Genomic DNA, 17,234 nt, shown 5'->3' on the forward strand with positions numbered 1-17,234 from the left:
GTTGCGCCTTCCTTCTGTCTACGTATTTTCTGTTAGGTTCTGTCCATTTATACACGATACTCAGGAGTTTTCCTGCAGTAATCACAACAATTAAATGTTGCCTGGCACTGCTTCACACGAGTAACAGCACTGAGGATCTACGACTGGAAGACTCGTCTGGCGCAGTGGTAATAAAATATACAGCGTGAACGTCAATAAAATCGACAAATGCCAGGGACACGTACCTGACTGGAAATATAGGAAACAGGGTATGCTGGCATAAGCTGTCGCCAGCACAGCGGCCGGCAAAAATGTAGCAAGAAGATTTTTAGTAGGCGCCGGATCAAGCGCGCCTATCGGGAGAGAGGCCAGAGACAGACTCGCAAGCAACAAGCCGCCAACGCCCTCTCGACCGCAACTATTTACATCCCCGCTGCTGACCGGAGGGCCCAGTCTCACTCAGCCACTAGTGCAGTTGCTCAGACAGTAGCTGAGTCACGAGCTCAGTCGCAGGCGCACCAACTCACATCCTAGTTTGGCGTCTCTCATTCATCACTTAGCGGAACTCGTACTTGACCATCAGTGAGGCTAAAGAGGACACTACAAAAGGTCCCATGAACACGTGTCTGCAAATGCATCATTGCCATAGCAAATATCGCTGACAAATGACAGTTCCTCTGGCCACGTGTCATTTGTTTTTTTTTTTTTGTGTGTTGGAGGCTGTGTGATTGACGCAGCGTACTGTAAGCAGCAGAATGGTCCGGAATTTTCGTGCACGGTCAAGCTGATCAAAACGGCCAAGAGACAACACGGCTATACCAGAAACACTACCCTCACAGACACCAACCACATCATACAAAATTTCAAGTCCTTTTTGAGCGTTTGTGTGATACTGGGTCCTTTCAGAAAGACGAATGTGCAGGGAGGCAGCAGACTGCACATACACTCCTGGAAATGGAAAAAAGAACACATTGACACCGGTGTGTCACACCCACCATACTTGCTCCGGACACTGCGAGAGGGCTGTACAAGCAATGATCACACGCACGGCACAGCGGACACACCAGGAACCGCGGTGTTGGCCGTCGAATGGCGCTAGCTGCGCAGCATTTGTACACCGCCGCCGTCAGTGTCAGCCAGTTTGCCGTGGCATACGGAGCTCCATCGCAGTCTTTAACACTGGTAGCATGCCGCGACAGCGTGGACGTGAACCGTATGTGCAGTTGACGGACTTTGAGCGAGGGCGTATAGTGGGCATGCGGGAGGCCGGGTGGACGTACCGCCGAATTGCTCAACAGGTGGGGCGTGAGGTCTCCACAGTACATCGATGTTGTCACCAGTGGTCGGCGGAAGGTGCACATGCCCGTCGACCTGGGACCGGACCGCAGCGACGCACGGATGCACGCCAAGACCGTAGGATCCTACGCAGTGCCGTAGGGGACCGCACCGCCACTTCCCAGCAAATTAGGGACACTGTTGCTCCTGGGGTATCGGCGAGGACCATTCGCAACCGTCTCCATGAAGCTGGGCTACGGTCCCGCACACCGTTAGGCCGTCTTCCGCTCACGCCCCAACATCGTGCAGCCCGCCTCCAGTGGTGTCGCGACAGGCGTGAATGGAGGGACGAATGGAGACGTGTCGTCTTCAGCGATGAGAGTCGCTTCTGCCTTGGTGCCAATGATGGTCGTATGCGTGTTTGGCGCCGTGCAGGTGAGCGCCACAATCAGGACTGCATACGACCGAGGCACACAGGGCCAACACCCGGCATCATGGTGTGGGGAGCGATCTCCTACACTGGCCGTACACCACTGGTGATCGTCGAGGGGACACTGAATAGTGCACGGTACATCCAAACCGTCATCGAACCCATCGTTCTACCATTCCTAGACCGGCAAGGGAACTTGCTGTTCCAACAGGACAATGCACGTCCGCATGTATCCCGTGCCACCCAACGTGCTCTAGAAGGTGTAAGTCAACTACCCTGGCCAGCAAGATCTCCGGATCTGTCCCCCATTGAGCATGTTTGGGACTGGATGAAGCGTCGTCTCACGCGGTCTCCACGTCCAGCACGAACGCTGGTCCAACTGAGGCGCCCGGTGGAAATGGCATGGCAAGCCGTTCCACAGGACTACATCCAGCATCTCTACGATCGTCTCCATGGGAGAATAGCAGCCTGCATTGCTGCGAAAGGTGGATATACACTGTACTAGTGCCGACATTGTGCATGCTCTGTTGCCTGTGTCTATGTGCCTGTGGTTCTGTCAGTGTGATCATGTGATGTATCTGACCCCAGGAATGTGTCAATAGAGTTTCCCCTTCCTGGGACAATGAATTCACGGTGTTCTTATTTCAATTTCCAGGAGTGTACATCAGATTTGGGCGACCGGGTTCAGCAGAATATAAAGATAGACCCTTGTACAAGTTCCACGTAAGTGGTCCGGCAACATGGTGTTAAGTCAAAGTACGAAATAGTGCGGCAGTGCAAAATGCGACGTGTGAACGCGTGCATTGCACCCAATGGAGGCCATCTTGAACATCTGTTGTCACGTGGACGCGATGCAGCTCTGTACTATGTTTGCAGTCTGGAATCCGTCTGAATCATTCTTTAGTGGAAACGTTATCAATATCTCCAAAGTAGTGCCTGAGATTAGCTTCCTTGTGAAGACAGAAAAACGCGACAGGAGACTAAATTATATATACAGCGTGTTTCGAAAAGGACCTTTGAAAATTCACATAAATTAATTCGTAGTACCTACAGAGGTGGTTGTAGTGTCAAATTGTAGGGAAATACATCAAGTTTCGTCTCGTGTAGTTCGATAGTGCCGAATCGCAGAGCCAGGAACGCTGGCGTCAGTTGCGTTACAGATGGATGCCTTCACAGCACCCCAGTGTGCTAGCTGTGTGTTTTGGTTTGAAGAATCGAAATCGGCGAAAACAGTCAGAATAATTTCCGTGCCAAGTACGCTAAAGATCCTCCTAATAGGACTACAATTTATGAGTGGCATAACTGTTTTGTAGAAACAGTGTGCTCGGTAAGACATGGGAAATCATCAGCTGGTCCAAGCACATCTGACGGCGTTGTTGAGCGAGTGAGACAACGTTTTATCAACAGACCTACGAAATCCAGCCGGCGTGCATCTCGCGAACTGCAAATCCCACATCTGAATCCGTACAGATTGACGATCGTACAAGCAATGAAAGACACTGACAAAATTGCTCGCAAGAACTTCTGTGCGGATATGTTAAATCATTACATGCGGATGAAAATAAAATGGCTCTGAGCACTATGGGACTTAACTTCTGTGGTCATCAGTCCCCTAGAACTTAGAACTACTTAAACCTAACTAACTTAAGGGCATCAAACACATCCATGCCATAGGCAGGATTCGAACCTACATGCGGATGAACATTTCTTGGACAACATCATCTTTTCTCACGAGTCGACATTTCACTTAAGTAGCAAGGTTGACACACATAACTGTAGGATTTTGGGTAGAGAAAATCCACATCAAACGTTGCAACATGCTCATGGTAGCCCTAAACTGAACGTTTTCTGGGCATTGAGCAAGAACAAAATGTACGGCCCTTTCTTTTCCGTGAGAGAACCACCATTGGGATAGTGTACCTGGATACGTTACAACAATTTTTGATACTACAGATCGATGAGGATGACCTAGAACTAAATGTTTACGTCATGCAAATTGGTGCAGCACCCACTACCTGGCTGACGTCCGGGATTTTCTCAGTGACCGTCTTCCAGGTCAATGGATCGGTCGTGATGCGCGAACTGCATGGCTCTCACGTTCCCCAGACCTGACACAACTCGTTTTCTTTTTATGGGGATTCATCAAGGATATCGTGTTTGCACCTCCTGTGCCGGCTTCTCTACCTGAACTTAGAGCAACAATTTACGCTGCCACAGAACAAGTTACACCTGCAATGCTGCAGTGAGTTTCGGAAGAAACTGACTTCCGATGGGGTGTGTGCAGGATAACCAACGGAAGCCACAGCCAACAGCTTTAGTTTAAGGTAAAAAAACTTGATGTGTTTCCATACAAAATAACACTAAACCCAGCTCTGTATCTTCTTTCAATTAATTTACAAGATTATTTAAAGTTGTAAACTCCTTTTTGAAACACCATTTGATGTGTATGTGTTTGTATCTATGGGTTTTAATGTGCGCGAGCGTCTCGCGCATACCACAAGTGCCCTCTCTCGGTGAAACTGTCTGCCCTAGGGCCTTCACACCCTCTGCACGCTAGTTCACAGGCGAGATAATGATGCTATGCTGTGTTCGCATCAACCCTCTGTCCATAATTACGAGGGCTATCCACAAAGTACATTACGTTTTGGAATTAAAAATAAATAAAGTATTGGAATTTTTTTTATTATATGCAGATGAAAGCCACACTTAAATACTACTTTTCTACATAGTTGCCATTTAAATTAAGGCACTTATCGTAGCGATGGACGAGCTTGGAAATTCCTTCGTCGTAAAATTCGGCCGCCTGCGCCTTCAACCACGTGGTTACCTCTTCTTGAAGCTGTGCGTCGTCATCAAAACGCTGCATAGCCAACCACTTCTTCATTGCTGGGAATAAGTGGAAGTCGCTCGGTGCCAGGTCGGGACTGTACGGCAGATGAGGAAACAACTTCCACTTGAAAGATTCGAGAACTTCACGAGTGGCATTTGCCGTGTGGGCCCGGGCGTTGTCGTGAATCAGCAAGATCTTTGAGCCCAACTTTCCCCTGCGCTTGTTTTGTATTGCTCTTCTGAGGTTGTGCAGAGTTTGGCAATACCTTTGAGAGTTTATCGTAGTGCCTCTTTCCAGGAAATCTGTCCCAAAAGACAGTCGCCATCACCTTCCTTGCCGACATCGTCTGCATGCATTTCTTGGGTTTTTGGGGGGAATTTGAGTGCCCCCACTGCATTGACTGCAATTTTGTCTCGCAGTTCACATGCTTAACCCATGTTTCGTCACCAGTAACGATGCGATCGAGTAATGAGTCACCATCTTTCTCGCAAGCGTCCAAAAACGTTAACGCTGCAGCCATTCGCAGATTTTTTTAAATCTCTGTCAAGATTTTTGGTATCCATCTTGCACAAAACTTGTGGTAACCAAGCTTTTCGGTAATGATTTCGTGCAACAAACTTCGTGAAATTTGTGGAAAACTCATAGAGAGTTCCGTTATTGTGAAATTACGGTTTTCACGGACCGCGGCATCGGCTTTTTCCACAAGTTCGGCAGTCACTATGCTGGGTCTTCCACTTCCCTCTTCGTCGTGAACGTTAGTTCGGCCATTTTTAAATTTTATGACCCACTGACGCACTCCACCTTCAGTGATTATGTTGTCCCCATACACTTCACAAAGCTGCCGATAGATTTCTATCGGTGTACAGTTTTTTACAGTCAGAAACCTTATTACAGCACGCACTTCACACTTCGCGGCATTTTCAATTAACGCTGACATTTCAAACTGTCACAGTAACTCAACGGAGTACAGCACGAACGTCTCACTAGCACGGCAGGATGCCGACTGAGCGGCGGAATGCCATGACACCAAGATGGCCGCGCTAGCCCCGCCCCTAACGGACACAAATGAAAACGTAATATACTTTGTGGATAGCCCTCGTATGTTGTATAAATGGAGATGATGTTGTAACTACTGGCGACGCCTTTGGCACAATTGTTTTATGTATCTCCAGGGCAGTATGTGATTTTAGTAAGTGACTTAAAGTTTTTGTGCCTATAATACTATGGTAATTTTGCAGTTAGTTAAGCTGTAGTGTTTTTCTTTCTCAGTTCCGATGCAAAGTTTTTTGCTGATGAAGTTGTCTTCCTGTTCAGGTGTATTTTACTTCTGATGAAGGTATATTTAGATATACCGAAACCGTAGTCAAGAATTTTAATAAATCTTTATCCTGCAACTGCTTGGCTGTTATCATTTACCGTGAAGAATTTCAACAGTTGCTGTTTCAGCCTTGTTTAAAATCTTGATGTACGTAACTTCCATCAAGGACAAACGCTGTGTGTTGTATTGGGCAATAATTTTACCTACTTTCTTTATTAAAATGTGCATAAATAAGGAATTTTGTTTGTATCGATGTTATATTGCTATCCACCACTTTTCATTCAGTCACCGTTTTTCAAATTCTACAGATTTATCCGCTGTTGGTTTACCTTCGGTGGTCTGGCCCCCAAGCAACCTATAAACAGCGCACAAGACCGGAAGGCTACCACACGATTCACTCCATTACACCACTGGCGCCCGACGTGGGACAAGAAAACGGGTTGGCAACATTACATTGCGCGCGGCAGAGGTGTGCGACCCCCAACAGTACGAGCAGTAACTAACTGTCTCGCTCACCTGCCGGACTTGTTGCGGCGGACACCGGTGGAGCCGGTGGGCGACTCCGGGCTGACGACGGTGGAGGGCGTGGTCTCGCCGCCCCCGCTGCTGCCGCCCCCGCCGCCCCTGCGGAAGAGCGAGGCGAACGAGCTCTTGCGCGACACGGAGCCGGGCGACGGCGTGCGCGAGTCGGCGTCGCGCAGGGCGCCGCGCTGGGGGCGGCGCGACGGCTTGGGCGACGCCGACGGCGTGCGCGAGGGGGCGGCGCCCGTGGGCGGCGGCGACACCGGCAGGCTGAGCGACGCGGGCGCCGCCGGCTTCTCGGCCCGCCGGCTCTCCAGCTCGCGCACCACCTGCCGGCAGCGGCAGCGGCCTTACCTCGCAGGCAATCGTTATGCGAGAAATTCTGCGTATCGTGTTGGAACGACAGTCATTGTAAGTAAGGGCACGACAACGGTTTACACTGTCTGATATAGACAAAGCACCTAGTGGGAGGGATCGGGTGCCACAAGTGCCACAGGGAAGTGCAGTAGGACCGCCAGTATCCTCTATACACATAAATGATCTGATGCACAGGATGGGCACGAATCTGCGGTTGTTTGCTGATGTTGCTGTGGTGTATAGTAACATGTAGGAGTTGAGTGATTTTAGGGCGACACAAGATGACTTAGTCAAAATTTCTAGTTGGGGTGATGAATGAGAGCTAGATCTAAATGTGGAGAAATGTAAGTTTATGAGAATGAGTAGGAAAAACAAACCTGTAATGTTTGGATACAGAGTTAGCAGTGTCCTGCTTGTCACAGTCAAGTCGATTAAATATGTGGGCCTAACGTTGCAAAACAATATCAGATGGACGGACATCATGATTGTGGTAGGGAAGGCGAATGGACGTCTTCGATTTATTGGGAGAAGTTTCGGAAAGCGTGAGTCATCTGTAAAGGAGACCCCATATAGGACGGTAGTGTGACCTATTCTTGAGTATCAATCAATCAAAATGACAGTCACAATCGAGTTATTTATTTTGTCGCCAACCGGTTTCAACCCGCGATGTGGTCATCTTCGGGGCAATTTACACCATTTGGCGGCTCGCTGGAGTTGTCACCCTGCCTGTGCACGGTTGGTGTAAATTGCCCCGAAGATGACCCCATCGCAGGTTGAAACCAGTTGGCGACAAAATAAATAACGCGATTGTGACTGTCATTTTTATCGATTGATTATAAGTAAACCAATCGCTGCTATCTCCACGCAACTATGTTGTCTAAAAATTTATTCTTGAGTACTTTTCGAGTGTTTCGGATCCGTACCAGGTCGGACTGAAGGAAGATAACGAAGGAATTCGAAGGTGGGCTGCTGGATTTGTTACTCACCGGTTCAAACAACACCTAGTGGTTGCGGAGATGCTTCGGGAACTCAAACGGGAATCCCTGGAGGGAAGGCTCAGATCTTGTCAAGGAAGACTACTGAGAAAACCGCTATTTGGAGCTGGCTACAGAACGATTCTGCTGCCGCCAGCATACATTTCGCGTAGGGACCACGTAGATGAAATACGAGAGGCATATAGAGAGTCGTTTTATCCTCGCTCTGTTTGCGAATGGAACAGGAAAGGAAATGACAGGTAGTGGTACAAGGTGCCCTCCACCACACACCATATGGCGGGTTCCGGAGTGTGTATTTGGATGCAGATGTCAAACTCCGTACGTCTACATATCATCGGTGGGTATTTGAATCATTAGACTCGGAATTCCTTGTAACAGTAGAACGGTCAGCAGAGTGCAGTTACCAGAGTGTTGTTACTGGGCCTGGTAGGGCATATGAAGGACGTCAATAGCGTTCAGGGATTACTGTAAGGTCCGACGCGTACTCGTGTGAGACAGTGTCATCAGCCCCAGACAGTATTTGAGAAGGTCCTCATTGTCGGTCACCATTTGGGCAGTTGGTCGAATCGTTCCATACCCATATTTATGGGACAGTCTGACATGACAGTGCCCTTAGTACTACGTGGCAACATGAAGGCAGGCATAGATTAGATTAGATTAGATTTACGTTCATTCCAATTGATCCGTGGCGAGGAGGTCCTCCAGAATCCAGAAAAACAACAATACATGACAAATATTTACAACTCAAACAAATAAGCTAATGTACCATTCCACAGGTCCCAAGTGGCATGGTCGTAATTTTTTAATGAACGCTATATGAAAGAATCATTTTACAAATACTAATGCACCGAATTTAAAATAAAAACAGTTTTTTATTTGTTTATGAGGTAATAAACGTGTAATACAACTACTAAATACTTATTTACAATGAACACATTACTGAACTGAACTGGTGCAGAAGTTAGATTGTACTTACACACACACACACACACACACACACACAGACACACTTATTTACAATGAACACATTGTTGTTGTTGTTATTGTGGTCTTCAGTCCTGAGACTGGTTTGATGCAGCTCTCCATGGTACTCTATTCTGTGCAAGCTTCTTTATCTTCCAGTACTTACTGCAACCTACATCCTTCTGAATCTGCTTAGTGTATTCATCTCTTGGTCTCCCTCTACGATTTTTACCCTCCACGCTGCCCTCCAATGCTAAATTTGTGATCTCTTGATGCCTCAGAACATGTCCTACCAACCGGTCCCTTCTTCTTGTCAAGTTGTGCCACAAATTTCTCTTCTCCCCAATTCTATTCAATACTTCTTCATTACTTATGCGATCTACCCATCTAATCTTCAGCATTCTTCTGTAGCACCACATTTCAAAAGCTTCTATTCTCTTCTTGTCTAAACTATTTATCGTCCACGTTTCACTTCCATACATGGCTACACTCCATACAAATACTTTCAGAAACGACTTCCGGACATTTAAATCTATACTCGATGTTAACAAATTTTTCTTCTTCAGAAACGCTTTCCTTGCCATTGCATTCGACCATCATCAGTTATTTTGCTCCCCAAATGGCAAAACTCCTTTACTACTTTGTCTCTTTTCCTAATCTAATTGCCGGCCGCGGTGGTCTAGCGGTTCTGGCGCTGCAGTCCGGAACCGCGGGACTGCTACGGTCGCAGGTTCGAATCCTGCCTCGGGCATGGGTGTGTGTGATGTCCTTAGGTTAGTTAGGTTTAAGTAGTTCTAAGTTCTAGGGGACTTATGACCTAAGATGTTGAGTCCCATAGTGCTCAGAGCCATTTGAACCTAATCTAATTCCCTCAGCATCACCCGACTTAATTCGACTACATTCCATTATCCTCGTTTTGCTTTTGTTGATGTTCATCTTATATCCTCCTTTCAAGACACTGTCCATTCCGTTCAACTGCCCTTCCAAGTCCTTTGCTGTCTCTGATAGAATTACAATGTCATCGGCGAACCTCAAAGTTTTTATTTCTTCTCCGAATTTTTCTTTTTTTTTTCCTTTACTGCTTGCTCAATATGCAGATTGAATAACATCGGGGAAAGGCTACAACCCTGTCTCACTCCCTTCCCAACCACTGCTTCCCTTTCATGCCCCTCAACTCTTATAACTGCCTTCTGGTTTCTGTACAAATTGGAAATAGCCTTTCGCTCCCTGTATTTTACCCCTACCACCTTTAGAATTTGAAAGAGAGTATTTCAGTCAACATTGTCAAAAGCTTTCTCTAAGTCTACAAATGCTAGTAATGTAGGTTTGCCTTTCCTTAATCTAGCTTCTAAGATAAGTCGAAAGGTCGGTACTGCCTCACGTGTTCCAACATTTCTACAGAATCCGAACTGATCTTCCCCGAGGTCGGTGTCTACCAGTTTTTCCATTCGTCTGTAAAGAATTCGCGTTAGTATTTTGCAGCTGTGACTTATTAAACTGATAGTTCGGTAATTTTCACATCTGTCAACACCTGCTTTCTTTGGGATTGGAATTATTATATTCTTCTTGAAGTCTGAAGGTATTTCGCCTGTCTCATACATCTTGCTCACCAGATGGTAGAGTTTTGTCAGGACTGGCTCTCCCAAGGCCGCCAGTAGTTCTAATGGAATATTGTCTACTCCCGGGGCCTTGCTTGGACTCAGGTCTTTTTATACTGGTCGTCAAGATTCAAGACGACTATATATGACCACCACAATGGAAGATCGTCGTATTGTGCCCTGAGCAGATCGTAACACCTTCAAATTTGCACTTGCCACCCAACACTAAGTGATGGGATTTATTTTCCATTAAAATAGGTGGGTGACCAGCCGCTTACGGGTATATGGTTGGTACTATTTTTAACCACAAATAATAGTTTTATGATGTACCCAACGAGGTTTGCTGGTCACCTACCCATAGTGAGTGGCCGCAACTTTGTTAGCTTCCGGCCACCCTCGATGCTTGCCCGTCCCTGCCACTTGGAGGCGGACCATTTTCGTGCATGAACCACCTATTTACAATTGGGTGTTATCGCATTTTCATGTACATGCTTTGACAAATTTAAATACGCATATGGAATTCAATTACAGTTCTTTGTTGATCCATTATGGACTGTGGGACAACGGCTGGCATGTATTTCTTGATACAATAATTTACTAACAGCCCTATGTATTGTAGAAATTTATTTTATGAACTTCTTATATGCTACCAGTTTCGACATTACATTGATGCCATCTTCAGGCCCCACACGTCATAGTCGTAAAATCGCTATACACGGAAGGAGCCATATAACTGGATCCGTGAATCATATCGCTATGCAACAAGTCTTGGTGGCCAGGCGAGACAGACTATGACGTGTGGGGCCTGAAGGTGGCATCAATGTAATGCTGAAACTGATAGCATATAAGAAGTTCATAAAATAAATTTCTACAATACATACGGCTGTTGGTGAATTATTGCATCAAGAAATCAATTACAATTTGTTTTACGAGTAATTCTATAATGGTATATTTGTACAATGCTATATTTCTTTATAGTAATGGGATCCCTGCATCATTCTCTGTCATTCCACATCACTGGTCGGAGACTTGCGTGAGCCAGACGACGGAATTACCGTCCTCCGCATAGTCTGCCGTTAACGTAACACCAAAACGCAAACAGCTGCGTTCCGAGTGGTGCCGCGACCAGGAAGCACGGACCGCTGATGAATGGCGCTGCATCGCGTTCAGGGACAAATCACGGTTGTGCATTTCCTCGGATGACAATCGTCATCGAGTATGGCGGCCACCAAAGGAGAAGCCTCATTCTTGCAGTGTTTTGGAGAGGCAGAGCCGTGTTACTCCTGGCGTCATCGTATAGGGAGCCATAGTGTATGACTTCAGGTCTCAGCTGGTAGTGACTGAGGGAACTCTAAAGTCACAACGGTACCTCACAGACATGCTGCACTCATGAAAGTTACCTCTAGTGTCACGGTACCGTGCAAGCATTTTCCAACAGGGCGATGCTCGTCCACAAACGGTACGTGTCTCAATGAACTGTCTGGATGATGTTGAGGTTCTCCCACGGCTAGCAATACCCTTAGATTTGTCCCGGTTAGAACGTGTGTCGGACCAGCGTGGTCATCATCCCTGTCCCAGTGTCAGTATCCAAGATATCGAGGTCCAGTTGCAACAGTTCTGGACCAGCTTTACTCAGGAGATGATAGCAGATGCCTATGACTCCCTTCCCAACCAGCTGAGTGCATGCACGAAAGCCAAACGGGTGCAACGTCGTACCAGCAAGTGGGCTCATATACAAAGTTCTTCATAAATCTGATTCGATTTTGTAATCACTGAGGCCGGCCGGAGTAGCCAAGAGGTTCTGGAACCACGCGACCGCTACTGTCGCAGGTTCGAATCCTGCCTCGGGCATCGATGTGTGTGATGTCCTTAGGTTCGTTAGGTTTAAGTAGTTCTAAGTTCTAGGGGACTGATGACCTCAGATGTTAAGTCCCATAGTGCTCAGTGCCATATGAACCATTTTTTGTAATCACTGAAAATCATCAAATACCCCCTCAACCTGGGAAATTTTACTTGTTTTCCTCCTTCCTCTTCCCCTTCTGCGTGATTAATTTTTTTGTGAGCCAGTGTCCTTTCGTTCTACTGGAGGCAACGGTCAGCAGTTGCTAACAGATAGCTTACAATAGTGCACAGCGTCTCCAAGCACTGACAGCCATGTGGTCTGGGATCTTGCTTTGGTGAACCTTGTTGTAGCCAAAACCGGCTATCCCCAGCAGAACAAAACTAAACTAAAGTTTGAACAATTATTTCTTATTTCATATGAACGTAATGGCTGTACTTCATTACATCACTTTCAGGATTAGCCGTTTTTGACACCCTTCCTTTAAATTTTTTCGACACATTTGAGAAGGACACTTTAATTTTCCGGACATGTAAAATGTTACAAAATTATTGTCTTGTTAGTTGTACAGATTACCTCTTGACCGCTCTACGAATATAATTAAACCAGCTCCAAAGAAGACATGGCAATTTCTGGAGCTCTTTCATCTATTTTGTTTTCGATTTGACCATGCTGTGCACCAAGTGAATAATTATTCCTGTTTTATCTCGCGGTTTTCCCAATACAGTTTCATTCTATCAAAATAGTATTCTCATATATAATTTACCAAAGCATTCTTCCAGTAATGAAATATTGTTGAGTTATCAGCCTCGTGACAGTGTCATGCTGGAGTAATATCTCAGTGAGTTTCTTGCTTCTCATCTTTGCATCATCTGACATATTGTTTCATGACGGCGATGTCTTTACGCCATATTATAGGCTGTTTAGGGTTTCCTTTTTGTGAGACTAATACAGCTTTACGTTTTGTATGGAGAACGGAAATTAATTATTTCAGTACTAATAACAATAGAGTTGATGACAATAGGGTTCCTGAGTGCCGCAAAGATGAAATATTTGATAGGATTGGCTACTTAATACCGCTATAGAGTCAAATAAATGTGATCGTTTATTCTGTGCTATCTGTATAGTACACTTGCACAATAATGGATTCAAATTAATTTCAGTAATTTCTGAATAAATTGAGGTAGCAGCTGTTGCAATGAAGAGTGGCTGAAAAACAGCGAAATGGTAAGAAGAAAAGGAGTAAGATAAAAAGAAGAACTGTGCAATTTGAAGGAAAAGAAAGAGATGAATAGATAGAAGAAGAATATATGAGAGGAGGAGAAGGAGGAGGGGAAGGAGAAAGAAAGAGATGAATAGATAGAAGAAGAATACATGAGAGGAGGAGAAGGAGGTGGGGAAGGAGGGGGAGGAGATGAGGAGGAGGAGGAGGAGGAGGAGGAGGAGGAGGAGAAAGAAGAATAAATAGGCAATATGCAGAGGAAGAAGACAATGCAGCATGAAGAATTAGAGGAAACGTAAGAAGAAGAAACATGGAACACCAATGAAGAGGAAGGAGGAGAAGTAGAAGAAAAAAGGAGAAGATATATGGAATACTGAGAAGGGTAGAAGGAGGAAGAAAAAGAAGGAAAGGAGGAAGAAATATGGAATCCAAAGAAGACAAAGAAGAGGAAACGGAGTAGAAGGAAGGAGATGTAGTAATATGAAACATGCAGAAGCAGAAATAATGGAAAGAGAAGAGGAAAAAGAGCGTAAAATAAGTAGAAGCAGAAAACGAACTGGAGCAGTAAGAGGAGGAGGAAGAAGAAGACAAAAAATAAACTACAAAGAAGTATGAAACATAAAGAAAATGAACTACTGCACATGAATATCTAGAAGAAGGAAGAGGAGTAGGGGAAGAAGACTAAGCTATTGAGGAAGAAGAGAGAAATGTAGAGAATAAGAATGTGGAACTCGAAGAAGAAGAAGAAGTAGAGGAGGAGGAGGAGGAGGAGGAGGAGTAGGAGGAGGAGAAGAAAGAAATGGAGGTAGGTGAGGAATGGAACATGAAGATTAAGAATTATGGAAGAGGAGTGAGAGGAGCAGAGTGTGGAGAGGGCAGGAGGCGGCGCACCTCCTCGGCGAGCGCGCGCTCCTTGGCGGCGAGCAGCTCGCGCTCCGCGGGGCTGACCACGGGGCTGACGTTGGGCAGCAGCAGCGGCGGGCCGTCCTCGGGGCGCCGCCTCCGCCGCCTCGCGCCGTCGCCGTCGCCGCCCCCGCCGGACGAGCGCCGCGACGCCGGCCGGCTGCCGTCGCCGCACGCCGCCGCCCCCAGCATCGAGCCGTCCACCTGCCGGCACACGACCCCCGCTCCTTCACTGTGCGTTACCGGTCATCCGCACTCCGCCAGCAACGATATCGGCTCTCTACACATTCGTGGCAGTCTTGCTTTCAAATTACAAGATCCTTTAGTATCAGAATACACCACCTGACAAAAAAGTGCAGCACCTACATCTCGGCATTATGGGCCCCTTTATGAGTACGATATTGCTCTCCCTCTGGTGTGATTCGGTTGCGACGGTTGCGAGGGGTGTCACGAAGCTGTTGTATCTTCTCTTGCGGTAAGCTGGCCCCCAACTGCTGTGTCTGGTCCTCAGTATCCTCGACATTGGGACTGGGACGGAGTTGACGTCCGAGTTGATCCTGCGCACGTTCTATCGAGGACAGATTGGGGATGTTGTTGGCATAGTAGTACAATATCGCGAACGCAGTTCGTAGTGACATCCCCCAGGCTGTGGCTAAGCCATGTCTCCACAATATCCGTTCTTCCAGGAGTGCTAGTTCTACAAGCTTCGCAGAAGAGCTTCTGTGAAGTTTGGAAGGTAGGAGACAAGGTACTGGCAGAATTGAAGCTGTTAGGACGGGTCGTGAGTCGTGCTTGGGTAGCTCAGATGGTAGAGCACTTGCCCGCGAAAGGCAAAGGTCCCGAGTTCGAGTCTCGGTTGCACACAGTTTTAATCTGTCAGGAAGTTTCAAACGCAAAGACATAGTCTATAGCGTATCTGGGATTGTAAAACAGTAAAGATTCTTAGACGCCAGGAAGGCATCTGGCCCAGACGGTATCCCCGTAAGATTATATGTTGACTATGCTACAAATAAAGCACTATTCTTATCCATCATCTATCGGAGATCATTGGAACAGCGAAAAGTTCCACGGGACTGGAAGAAGGCCCAGGTCATAGCAATCTACAAAAAGGGTAGAAATCGGATGCACATAATTACCGGCCAATTTCACTGACATAGATTTGTTGTAGAATCATGGAACATATTTTTTATGTTCAGACATAATGACCTTTCTAGACACTGAGAAGTTCATTTGCAGAAACCAGCAAGTTTTTAGGAAACAGCGGTCATGCAAGACACAGTTTGCCCTCTTTGTTCATTATATACGATAGGCTCTAGATACCGGCTCCCAGGTTGATGCCATATTCCTCGATTTTCGAAAGGCGTTCGACTCAGTTCCGCACTGTCGCTTGCTCCAAAAAATTGGCGCTTACGGTCTATTCGATGACATAGGCGGTTGGATAGAAAGTTTTCTAACAGACAGAGAGCAGTATGTCGTTCTGGATGGGGAGACTACAACAGAAACAAGCGTAACATCAGGTGTGTCCCAGGGCAGCGTAATAGGTCCGCTGCTTTTTATGATTTACATAAACGATCTGGTTGATGGTACTGACACCGGCATTAAACTGTTTTCCGATGGTGCCGTAGCCTACAGGAAAGTAGTATCGCACGAAAGTTGTGAACAAATCAATGAGGATTTGCAGAAAATAAATGTGTGGTGTAATGACTGGCAGTTACATCTCAATATTTGTAAGTGTAACCTACTGTGTATAACAAAGCGAAAATCCCCATATCCCCACTAATGTACGAGTACAAAATAAATGCCCAGTCTTTGGAAGTGGTAACATCCATCGAGTATCTGGGCGTGACTATTCGAAATGATATGAAATGGAACGGTCAGATTACACAAGTAACAGGCAAAGCGAACTCTAGATTGCTGTTTATTGCTAGAATCCTGAAGCGATGCAGTTCTTCAACAAAGGAAATGGCTTACAATACTTTAGTTCGTCCAGTCTTAGAGTATTGTTCGCCTGTATGGGACCCTTACCAGTTGGGTATGATTCAAGAGATTGAGAAGGTTCAAAGAAGAGAGGCAAGATTCGTGACTGGTACATTTAGCCATCACGAGAGCGTTACAAATCTCATAGAAAGTTTTGAAGTGGGACACACTTGCAGATAGATGACGCGCTAAACGGAAGGGGCTGCTCACCAAAGCCCAAAATCCGATATTCGCCGAAGATGTAGAGCATATATTATTATCACTACCTTTCACATAGCGCAATGATCACCATTCAAAGATAAGGAAAATTAGAGCTCGTACTGAGGCGTTCAGACAGTCGTTTTTCCCTCGCTCGATCCGTGAGTGGAACAGAGGGGGTGGGGGCGGGGGGATATGACTTCGGCGCGAATAGTGCCCTCCGCCAGACACCACTTGATGGCTAGCGGAGTATATATTTATTTTATTTATTTATTTATTTAACCTGATCAGATTAGGGCCATCAGGCCCTCTCTTACATCGGACCAGTGTTCCACACATGCAGCATTTCACACATCAGAGTTACATCATGACAATAGTTTAAATGAGAAAATTAGATTACTCTAGTGACAATATGAATAAACAGTAGTGATTAAGACCTAATAAAGTAAATGCGGCAGTATTTTTACAAGAAGTACTATACATACAGATTATGATAAAAGCAATAATAATAACAGTAAAAAAAATCAATTAATAATGATAAACATGACTAAGACCTAATAAAGTAAATGCTGGCAGTATTTTTACAACAGGTGCTATACATACAGTTTATGATAAAAGCAATAATAATAACAGCAAAAAAATCAAATAATAATGATAAACATGAGAAAAATTGGCAATAGTAATGAAGATTTGTGCAGATGTACATTAATATCTTGGTGAGTAAAGTAGATGTTTATTAGTATAGCGAGTTTTGGGGAAGGGAGATTTAAGGAGGGGGAAAGAGGGAAGTAATGAGGTGAAGTGCATTCATGTACAGAGGAAGGCAT

At 45.8% G+C, this 17,234-nt stretch overlaps 1 protein-coding gene across 1 annotated transcript in view; it reads right to left on the reverse strand.

Annotated features, from left to right (window-relative positions):
* The window catches only part of LOC126106138 (serine/arginine repetitive matrix protein 2), a 230,265-nt gene that overhangs the window by 152,871 nt on the left and 60,160 nt on the right, over nucleotides 1–17,234 (reverse strand). The window contains exons 5-7 of the mRNA XM_049912381.1: nucleotides 14,408–14,436; nucleotides 14,221–14,338; nucleotides 6,349–6,683 (exon numbers count right to left, since the gene is read on the reverse strand). Coding sequence (XP_049768338.1) covers nucleotides 6,349–6,683; nucleotides 14,221–14,338; nucleotides 14,408–14,436 — 482 coding nt within the window. The remainder of the gene's footprint in view (nucleotides 1–6,348; nucleotides 6,684–14,220; nucleotides 14,339–14,407; nucleotides 14,437–17,234) is intronic.

The sequence above is a fragment of the Schistocerca cancellata genome, chromosome 10 (genome assembly GCF_023864275.1).
Source record: "Schistocerca cancellata isolate TAMUIC-IGC-003103 chromosome 10, iqSchCanc2.1, whole genome shotgun sequence".
Taxonomy (NCBI): domain Eukaryota; kingdom Metazoa; phylum Arthropoda; class Insecta; order Orthoptera; family Acrididae; genus Schistocerca; species Schistocerca cancellata.